Below are 12,302 nucleotides of genomic sequence, written 5' to 3' on the forward strand. Positions count from 1 at the left end.
TGTCCATGGGCGGCAGTAGCCACATACCATCAGGTGGACTGCATGCTCGTCTGCTACTCTTATATTATAAAAAAAAAGGTTATCTTTCTCTCTACTCCAAATCATCGTTAAACATCCGTCTCACTGCTGGATACGGATCACCATATACACTGAAAAGGATTAGGTACTCCATAGGATACCGCAGGAGTCTAGTGCGAATTGGTAGACACACACCTTAGAAAACTAGGATCTCTTAGGTGTGTAAGTTATCTCACGATATTTTCTTCACCGTTATAGCCAATGATGATAGATTTTAATACGCATATGGAAATATCCAAGGTGTGCCTAGATTCGGACCTTTGACCTGATTGAAAAACCAAATTTTAACCACTAGGTCACTGCTTCTCCTAATCAGTATTTCTTTTCTGTGGATTGAAATTCCCGTTGTTGAATTGTCAGTACTCCTAGAATCTACCTAAAGTTACCACTGGAATATTTTGACAGCCTAGTTGGTAAACCTTAGCTGGTGTTTCTGCTCTCCCTATACACAATTCGGTTTTTTTGGAAGACTTTGTTTGTGACAATATCGTAATTTGTAGACGAAAATTATAACTTCAATTTATTTACATATAATATTTATATTCTGTCTCGTTCTGTCTCGTAATTTGAGGTTAATTCTTGGGTAAGCAGCGCAATGATATGTGGTGTAATGATAGGTAATATGTAGACATACTTGTAATTAACATTTGACAGATATTCATTTGTTTTTGAATAATAAATATTACAACTTTATGAAAATTGTAAATTTTCCTTTGCAGTTCTATTGGTTGTAACTTCATTGGAAACTTATGTCCTCTTTAACCTTTAATAATTCACACGGATTACCATTTCATGTTTAGAGTTAGGTCTTATTTATCTGTAGAGTCAACAAACTTTCCTAGCATGAGACAATATCAGAATCAACAAGCCATGACTATTTGGTAGGCATCCAAATCCACTGCCAGCGTGTGCCAAGGTGTTGGGAGCTGGTCTGTCAGTTTGTTACCTTTGTAACGTTCCCATTTTGTGCGAAACACCACCAAGTACAAACAGAACGACTTTATTACTCAATAAAAGTGAATTGTTTTACAATCTACCAATTTTATACGTGTATGTTAAAAGAAATCGCTAATAACAATAACTGATAACTTTAATATTCATATCAGTGTGGTCTTTGCGGCGGTCTCTAGTCTCAATTTAGATAATTGTGATATAGTGGTACTGCACAGATAAAGGATTTATTGACGGGAAGAACTGAAAAGACGTGTCGACTAAGTTTACAAGTCATAACGTAACTATCTGTGGTACTGAGTGTTACTCTGAATCCGTGCAACGCTGAAAGATGGTTAAAGATTTAGTTGATTATAAGGTAAGTTTATGAATTATTTGCACGCCATTTTCCTTGCGAAGATAAGAATAAAAACTATTATATTTATAGAAACGGCCACAGAGTTTAACGAGAATTATAAGATGGATTACGTAATATTTTCTATAGCTACGTTACTGCTTTATGCGATCTTTGCACACGTAAACACAGTTTAAATCACATTCTACTTAAGTATTGCAAAAAATACAATTCTATAGTCCTATCAAAATTGATTCTAAAAATCCGTTTGTTTTTATCGTACATTTGTGTTTTAAAAAATGTTTAACGACATCATTTAGACAGCTTATAAATAATAATTAACCTAAAAAAATATAAGTAAATAAAAATATACTTACTTAGTTATATTGCGCACTTATTATTAAATATAAAAACATGTATTTATATGATTGTGAATTAGTAAGTGTACCTAAAACATATAATAAAAAATTGAAAAATGCGTGTGAGTAGAAGTATGCGTGCAGTACCCTTACCATGAGTTTTTAAGTTTTGACGAATATGACTGTTTTGGTATTTGTTTACGTATTTGCGCATACTATTTCCAATCAGCGCCCCTAGCGGATTGTGTCAGAACTTGAAAATTGTATAGGCCAATACTACAACCAAAATATAAAATCTTGGGCACGGGAAACATCAACATCATTAATCAGCTTTGGTCTCAAAATTTTTGCTTTTGTATTTAAATGTCAGTATTTTTAGTTAGTAAGTATGAGTAAAAATATACAAATTAAAATCTTCAATGTTTAAAGGCGAAACTGATAAGTAATTGCATTCACTGCCCTAATTGTCCCATGTATCATATCAGGTTGCCCAAAATGCATAATTAGTAGGTAATAAAATAATTATAATATATGTAACTAGTTTTTGCCCGCGGCTTCGCCCGCGTTTAAAAGAAAATAATATGACATACTAACATACATAAAACTGAAAATTCGTACCTTCTTTGGAATGACAGTGGCGCCATTTGGCGAAAATTGGTCGTACCAACTCTGAAATCTTCGTGGGTTCATGGACAACAACGTTGCTAAAGATCATCACTTGATCAAATGCATAGTTTACGATTCAATCCTCACTAATATCGATTAAAATAATCGAAAAAGTAGTAATTTATGAAATTTTGCCGCCCCATTATTATGCCGCCGAGGGCAGAAACTCCTCTTTGCTCCCAAGCGCTACACCTCTGGAAGACACATGGACATCCATGTGTCTTCCAGAGGTACAACTACATAGTTGTAGGTACCTACACAAACGATTAAGACTATCTAGTTAGCTCGTTAAAATTATCATCTGTTATAATCTTCGCGTGCTATAAAATAATTCACTTAATAAACGGATAAACTTACAACCTGAGATATGAAATAAAGCCTGTTATAAACAATAATATATACCTACTCAGAATAATTTTCACCTTTGAGTGAATTTATTTTGCTTATCGTGTTGGCATTCGTATTGTGGTGATAGAGTTTATTATTATTTTTTAAATGATAAAGTACCTATAAACCTTACATTTTCCCGATTTTATCATAGAGCGTTTTATAGGTGTGATTAGCAACTATGTCTGAAAGAGATAATTGATAATTGATAATTTACTTACCTTTTACGGGTTTCCATCATCATGATGTCGAGAACTCGTTTCGTATACGCGAAGGGCTCGCTGCGACGATCATATATATATATATATATATATATAGCTGGGTAATTAATAAAAATTGATGACCATTTATAACCATCACATTTTATAACAATATGCATTAGAAGACTCAATGAGATATGTCACAGTAAAGTACTAATTATATTGACACGGGATCTATTTTCCGCTGTTTCCTTCGCAATGACGAACATTACCAAGGATCATGTGCCATGCACATATTTGTGTGATAAGAATTTCTTGCACCACAGTGGAGTATTAATATATTGGATAATGATTATTCTTAAACCGGTTTTGCCTGGAAGGAAAAATATAATGTAAAATTATGTCAACATTACGTTCCCATTAATGTTTTTAATTTTGTTTTTTATTTGTTCAGTGCAATTATAGATGCAAGTGCAACTATATAGTTAGTAGAATGCATAATATGCATTCGAATGAGTGTAAAATAAATAAATAACGTGATATGTATGACATGGAAATAATGTTTTATTGAATTGAATGTTTGAATTGATTACTTTGGTTTCAAACAATGTACATATATTTCTCCATATTGGCACTCTCGTGGAAACACACGTGCAACTTCTGAGTAAACATGTTGCGGGTAATCCCTGATAATTTGTGTTGATATATGAATTTAGATATCAAATTACTATTATTTACTTAATTACTATACGAAACAAACCGCTGAACGGAGTAAATGCATCAGCCACGACAAGAGAACATATTGACAGACAAGCGTTGACAAATCGAAGATCTAATCTACTGGTCCTACGTAAACTGTTGCAAGTGCGTATTCACAACTTTACAGTAGAGCGATTTGAATGTTCTAATGCGTGTAAATTTAACATTATTCAACGTACATAGTTAAAATTTTAAAATGGTATACTTGAATCTTTTTGAAACAAACTGCATTATACGTGAATAATGTTAAAGTTACATTAAATGTACATACTTATTGGTTCTTGTTCTATTAATAAAATGAATCACAGATTTGTTTTCAAACTATAGTTTTTTATTGTTTCTGTGTGTATTGATGTTCAAGATAGTGTTGATTCGTTATAGGACCACGAATAGAAACGGTCATTACTGCTCAAGTTTTTCCGATAATTCCGCTTGTATTGTTGTATATTTATCACAGAATCTGCAAAAATAAATGAAACACTATGATTTTTCTGCTCGATTTACTTGTGAACAACGAAGAGACCTTTAATAACTGGTTAGCATGCTGACGATATAAAAGTCAACTATGTTGCTCGCAGGACATAGGTATAACAATTGGAAGAAAAGCTCCCGAGGGGTGGCCACGTGTATGCAAAAGGATCACTGGTCATCCCTTGTTAGGAGCAATAACTAAAAGAAAACAATGTAAAAAAATAATTAGTAGGGCACAGTTAGAACGGTACAAAAAACGGTAGAAATATTAACTAGGAGAGACTTATGTCGTATGAGCAGTCTACGTTCAATGGTTAACAGATACTTAAATTAGTTACTACTGCACACAGTGTAGTGTTAGTGAAATAGTGATAAGTGAACATTATAGAACACAAGAACAATGTGTCTACTCCCTTGTTTTTTCTGTTCCATGGTCTACTCCCTTATGTGTTAAAACAAAGAAGTGCAGTGTCAGAGGACGCCACCTTCATTATATGATTATGTAGCAGTTTAAGTTAGCGTACAATTACTCATTAGTCTTAAATTAGGCTAGATCGTAAGTAATATAAAGTACCTATTCTCACTTGGTACTTTATACAAAAAAAAAGTTGCTTCTAATCTCTTTATAAATTACATGCGGTTTAACCTCGAGTTATAATAGAAAATGTCAACACACCCATGACACACTACAATGTTGATATTGTCTATCGCAACTTATTAGATTTTTATTAAGTAATTTCAGTTGAAACCTCGTAACGGAAATTGTTTGCACATATGGTATAGTTCCCTTTCTTTCTATGAGTTTACGTTCAATATTGTTTGTCCAGCTTACGTAGATGGCTTGAAAATGTTTCCTGTTACTAGGGATGTGACTATTTTCGAAAAAGATCGATTTTGCAATAGATTCAAATTGAGGAATCGATAAAAAAAGGAATGATGGACTCGATAATTAATCTACGATTTATTTAATTGTTACTCTGGATTTATATTGGCGAAACAAAGAGATGTTCAGTCATCTTTCGTGCCGCCCAGAAAAAAAATATTTGGTCAGCGAAAAAAACAAGAGACCACCATGAAAAAAGTAACAAGTTTTCATTATAATTCGGTATATACGATAAACGATTTTATAATCAAAGGCCCATTAAATACTTGGTACTGATAAAACATATCGATATTTTTGGTCCAAGTAAAACGATTTTCATTTAATCGATCTCTTATCCCATCCCTATTGGTGTGTCCTGAACAACGATATATTAAATAATTATGTTAATATTGTTAGGTACGTCTTAACAATATAATTGACAGTACTCAAGACAAATACTCAAGGATCTCGGTAGGTACCTACCTATTAGTATTTATCTAACTTTTATGGAATAGATCAAGTTTACTATAGAATTGAAATGCAGGAGCATTATGTATTCCTTTCTTTACTCGTTTTCTTCTTCATTATGCAGGTTAAGTAGATTAATGCTTTTCTCAGAGATCATTATTCCAAGGTTCTCATGCGACTCTACTAATTAAATGTAGTAGTTTACTACTAGTATTTTATTTGTTTATCAATACGTCTTTATTAGTTATCTGTCAAGTTTACAGTTTATTGTTCGTTGCCATAATTCCTTCTTCAATGAGGATAAGTAATAAAAGTAATTTAAACATCTTTTATCCCAAGTTAACTATTACTAAATAACAATAAATATAATTTTACATTATGAATCTTTACTAAATGCTTGAAATTTCGGTTGAGGGTAGGTAGCTAAGTAGGTATTATTTTCATCATTACATCTTCATCTTTATATCTTCATCGTACTTTTAGTTTAAGAACGTTTAATAACCCTATCTCTGATGCGTATATTTTCAACTTGACGGATGGTTTGATCTTGTACATAGTATACTTTATCTAAAGTAAACTGGAAATTGCCGGAAGAGTCGCAATTCATAGACAAGTGTCACATACAATAGCACTTTATTTAATCCTGATAAATGATTGTATTTAACCAATTGATAAGGCGCATTGTCCGCAAAGATAAAGGCAACAATAACAGCTAATTGTTATCGTTGATATTAAATGAATACCTAACTGTTATGTAGGAGTTGTAAGACTGTAGCGTCGTATTAATAGATACAAGAAAGGTTCAATAATGATTTATTTTTTAGTCTATGCTATAACGTAGCGAAAATCGATATCTATGAGCATTATCTAAAGTAAGCCGATATATTTGCAATAAAGTTGCGGTTTGCAAAAATTAAATTGCGGTATATATCCAAGCGCAAATCAATTTGGTTATTACTCCTAAAATGTGCTGGCAACTGCCCTAACCCCAGTATAAGAAATATATATTTGTACCGTGCCTAAACTGTCTTATGTAAATCTATGTAAAAATTAACTATCCTAATTAATTATATTCAATAACAGCGTTTTGTTTTTAGTAAATATGACTAAATGTTATATGTTCTTAATCGTTGAATAGCCATAGTTGACAACCCTTAGCACCACATAGTAAAACAAAAAATATAATGACAATTATACTAAAAGAGATGAACCAAGCTGTCGATATTATGTCTATTTGTATGCTTAACCCAGCGAATAATGCCCAAGAGAATTATTTAATGATTGATTGCGTTCAGTGCGTAGCCCGTGGTCTGTGATAGTAACTATTTATTAACGGCGAGACACCTGTTTACATAATTTTGCGATAACACTGATTACCATAACAGCTGCATGAGATTATGAGGGCTGTTAAACTTACGGCAAAATCTGTTTTATAACCAGAAATCTTTATAATTTGTATTGGGTATTTGACCACCGATTTACCAATTTATATCCTTTGTATGCTCATACCTTTAGATAGAGTCTCTATAATTGGCACTCCTGGAGGGTTCCTGGCCATTGAATTGAATTAAATCTCGCTGCCATTTGTAATACGAGTAGTTGTCGTTACGTGCTGTAGCTATGTTTACAGTTTTCTACGCCCTGATAACACCCTGATACTACTTAAGTGTCAGGATGAGGAACCAATAATAGAGCACGTCTTTGCTTCATAGACTAACATTGGCAGCACGAATTTCGCGAATACTTTTGACTTGAAAAATAAATCTTGAATGCAAAAAAAAACAAACTGCATTATACGTGAATAATGTTAAAGTTACATTAAATGTACATACTTATTGGTTCTTGTTCTATTAATAAAATGAATCACAGATTTGTTTTCAAACTATAGTTTTTTATTGTTTCTGTGTGTATTGATGTTCAAGATAGTGTTGATTCGTTATAGGACCACGAATAGAAACGGTCATTACTGCTCAAGTTTTTCCGATAATTCCGCTTGTATTGTTGTATATTTATCACAGAATCTGCAAAAATAAATGAAACACTATGATTTTTCTGCTCGATTTACTTGTGAACAACGAAGAGACCTTTAATAACTGGTTAGCATGCTGACGATATAAAAGTCAACTATGTTGCTCGCAGGACATAGGTATAACAATTGGAAGAAAAGCTCCCGAGGGGTGGCCACGTGTATGCAAAAGGATCACTGGTCATCCCTTGTTAGGAGCAATAACTAAAAGAAAACAATGTAAAAAAATAATTAGTAGGGCACAGTTAGAACGGTACAAAAAACGGTAGAAATATTAACTAGGAGAGACTTATGTCGTATGAGCAGTCTACGTTCAATGGTTAACAGATACTTAAATTAGTTACTACTGCACACAGTGTAGTGTTAGTGAAATAGTGATAAGTGAACATTATAGAACACAAGAACAATGTGTCTACTCCCTTGTTTTTTCTGTTCCATGGTCTACTCCCTTATGTGTTAAAACAAAGAAGTGCAGTGTCAGAGGACGCCACCTTCATTATATGATTATGTAGCAGTTTAAGTTAGCGTACAATTACTCATTAGTCTTAAATTAGGCTAGATCGTAAGTAATATAAAGTACCTATTCTCACTTGGTACTTTATACAAAAAAAAAGTTGCTTCTAATCTCTTTATAAATTACATGCGGTTTAACCTCGAGTTATAATAGAAAATGTCAACACACCCATGACACACTACAATGTTGATATTGTCTATCGCAACTTATTAGATTTTTATTAAGTAATTTCAGTTGAAACCTCGTAACGGAAATTGTTTGCACATATGGTATAGTTCCCTTTCTTTCTATGAGTTTACGTTCAATATTGTTTGTCCAGCTTACGTAGATGGCTTGAAAATGTTTCCTGTTACTAGGGATGTGACTATTTTCGAAAAAGATCGATTTTGCAATAGATTCAAATTGAGGAATCGATAAAAAAAGGAATGATGGACTCGATAATTAATCTACGATTTATTTAATTGTTACTCTGGATTTATATTGGCGAAACAAAGAGATGTTCAGTCATCTTTCGTGCCGCCCAGAAAAAAAATATTTGGTCAGCGAAAAAAACAAGAGACCACCATGAAAAAAGTAACAAGTTTTCATTATAATTCGGTATATACGATAAACGATTTTATAATCAAAGGCCCATTAAATACTTGGTACTGATAAAACATATCGATATTTTTGGTCCAAGTAAAACGATTTTCATTTAATCGATCTCTTATCCCATCCCTATTGGTGTGTCCTGAACAACGATATATTAAATAATTATGTTAATATTGTTAGGTACGTCTTAACAATATAATTGACAGTACTCAAGACAAATACTCAAGGATCTCGGTAGGTACCTACCTATTAGTATTTATCTAACTTTTATGGAATAGATCAAGTTTACTATAGAATTGAAATGCAGGAGCATTATGTATTCCTTTCTTTACTCGTTTTCTTCTTCATTATGCAGGTTAAGTAGATTAATGCTTTTCTCAGAGATCATTATTCCAAGGTTCTCATGCGACTCTACTAATTAAATGTAGTAGTTTACTACTAGTATTTTATTTGTTTATCAATACGTCTTTATTAGTTATCTGTCAAGTTTACAGTTTATTGTTCGTTGCCATAATTCCTTCTTCAATGAGGATAAGTAATAAAAGTAATTTAAACATCTTTTATCCCAAGTTAACTATTACTAAATAACAATAAATATAATTTTACATTATGAATCTTTACTAAATGCTTGAAATTTCGGTTGAGGGTAGGTAGCTAAGTAGGTATTATTTTCATCATTACATCTTCATCTTTATATCTTCATCGTACTTTTAGTTTAAGAACGTTTAATAACCCTATCTCTGATGCGTATATTTTCAACTTGACGGATGGTTTGATCTTGTACATAGTATACTTTATCTAAAGTAAACTGGAAATTGCCGGAAGAGTCGCAATTCATAGACAAGTGTCACATACAATAGCACTTTATTTAATCCTGATAAATGATTGTATTTAACCAATTGATAAGGCGCATTGTCCGCAAAGATAAAGGCAACAATAACAGCTAATTGTTATCGTTGATATTAAATGAATACCTAACTGTTATGTAGGAGTTGTAAGACTGTAGCGTCGTATTAATAGATACAAGAAAGGTTCAATAATGATTTATTTTTTAGTCTATGCTATAACGTAGCGAAAATCGATATCTATGAGCATTATCTAAAGTAAGCCGATATATTTGCAATAAAGTTGCGGTTTGCAAAAATTAAATTGCGGTATATATCCAAGCGCAAATCAATTTGGTTATTACTCCTAAAATGTGCTGGCAACTGCCCTAACCCCAGTATAAGAAATATATATTTGTACCGTGCCTAAACTGTCTTATGTAAATCTATGTAAAAATTAACTATCCTAATTAATTATATTCAATAACAGCGTTTTGTTTTTAGTAAATATGACTAAATGTTATATGTTCTTAATCGTTGAATAGCCATAGTTGACAACCCTTAGCACCACATAGTAAAACAAAAAATATAATGACAATTATACTAAAAGAGATGAACCAAGCTGTCGATATTATGTCTATTTGTATGCTTAACCCAGCGAATAATGCCCAAGAGAATTATTTAATGATTGATTGCGTTCAGTGCGTAGCCCGTGGTCTGTGATAGTAACTATTTATTAACGGCGAGACACCTGTTTACATAATTTTGCGATAACACTGATTACCATAACAGCTGCATGAGATTATGAGGGCTGTTAAACTTACGGCAAAATCTGTTTTATAACCAGAAATCTTTATAATTTGTATTGGGTATTTGACCACCGATTTACCAATTTATATCCTTTGTATGCTCATACCTTTAGATAGAGTCTCTATAATTGGCACTCCTGGAGGGTTCCTGGCCATTGAATTGAATTAAATCTCGCTGCCATTTGTAATACGAGTAGTTGTCGTTACGTGCTGTAGCTATGTTTACAGTTTTCTACGCCCTGATAACACCCTGATACTACTTAAGTGTCAGGATGAGGAACCAATAATAGAGCACGTCTTTGCTTCATAGACTAACATTGGCAGCACGAATTTCGCGAATACTTTTGACTTGAAAAATAAATCTTGAATGCAAAAAAATCTTACATTCGTAAGTGGCTGCTTTCATAGTTGTACCTATGTTAGAGATTATATTATTATTAAGTAGATAAATGGACAGTATTTTTTCTCAAAAGTAAACAGAAAAGTGAAACTTATTGGCTGAAAGATTTGCTAACTGCTGAATAATTTTATCGATCTTTTGTTTATAAATATTACTTTATTAAACTGGCCAACCAATACACAGAAGTAGATACAATCTAAAATACCTCGTGAATAATTTTGAACTATACATACATGAATGATGATGAAATAACTGAGTAACTGAACTTTTGATTTTCATCTCGTGAATAATTTGAATCATACGTGCATGCTGATGAAATAATTGAATAACATACGAGTAAGCTTGTGATTCCGATACGAGTTATTCATTTAAGGTGCTTGCGACAGCTTTTGCAATGAGTCTCGAATGAGTTAACTCGGTTAGACCATCGTTCAGTTTGAACCACGTGCGTAGAATCACGAATCACCGGGCATGCTCGGAGGCACGTCGTCGCCCGCGCATGCCGCATGTCTGCCACACCCACTTTTACGAAAACCCGCGTATGTAGACATAAAAACCCATTTATAGCTTACGTCAGTCATGTGTCTTTTCACCTCTCTTCCCGTCCTTAAGTTGTGACAATTGAAATTGCAATGGGTTCAACATTTTGTTACAGAAATTCTAGATGTGGCTATCACGCAGCTTATACCTTAATCTGTGACATAACTTGTGAATAACTAGTATTGTCATTTACATATAAAATAAATATAATTATCAAACTTTAATAAACTGAATAAAATATATTAGGCACTTACTTTATTATATTGTCTGTCATTTCATAAAACTTTAAACTGTATGTAGGAGAATGCTATGGTATCTACAGTGGTTAATATGGGATGTCATATCCCAAAATTTATGACACATAAATTAGGAAACTGAACGCACATACTATGACTGTGTATTACCTATGTACGCATGTAAAGCGAAGTCACTGACGCACATAATGTAATAAATGACGAAAACGTTTTCCTGAATTTTGCCTATTCTTCCTCCTATTATCAAATTAATAGCAGGGCACGTAGGTACTACCCAACAACTAGACAAAATACAATATAATAACGAAATGTAATGAATATTCGAAAAGTAACTCCTTTTATAGATACTCGTATTTTGATTGATAAATACATAATTATAGGTATATTGAAAAAATTGATTGATGCGCTGTTTACTTTGCAGACTGATTTGATGCCCATTCCAGAAATTTCATGCAGATAGAGCAGTGTAATTGAGTCTTCTAGTATCCGGATCTGGAATGACCATGATTTACCCTGTACTATTAGAAACAAAGGAAGAAACATGTTATCCGGATAATTACAACACAGACGGAATAACAGAAAGAGACATAGATATTACTTATGTCGGTTATGCCTGTAAGGTCATAAATACCCTATTTTTTGGAATCTTAGAGCATATAGGAGAGCAGTCTCTCCAAATATCATCGTCCTACTCGGTAATATATAATAGGATAATTCACAATTGAGGAACAAGTTTTATCATTGACCCTTTTTACATTCGGGACATACTCTTGACTATCAGGTTATACTGTGCAACAGACACGTCATTC

The 12,302-nt window shown here is 32.8% G+C and overlaps 1 protein-coding gene across 1 annotated transcript in view; it reads left to right on the forward strand.

Moving 5' to 3' along the window:
* Positions 1-1,049: 1,049 nt before the first annotated feature.
* The window catches only part of Hex-A (Hexokinase A), a 34,888-nt gene continuing 23,635 nt past the window's right edge, over positions 1,050-12,302 (forward strand). Inside the window, exon 1 of the mRNA XM_073076570.1 lies at positions 1,050-1,387. Coding sequence (XP_072932671.1) covers positions 1,361-1,387 — 27 coding nt within the window. The 5' untranslated portion in view covers positions 1,050-1,360. The remainder of the gene's footprint in view (positions 1,388-12,302) is intronic.

This window comes from Epargyreus clarus, unplaced genomic scaffold (genome assembly GCF_041222505.1).
Source record: "Epargyreus clarus isolate Ecla_fem2 unplaced genomic scaffold, WU_Ecla_fem_2.2 ptg000009l, whole genome shotgun sequence".
NCBI classification, from domain to species: Eukaryota; Metazoa; Arthropoda; class Insecta; order Lepidoptera; family Hesperiidae; genus Epargyreus; species Epargyreus clarus.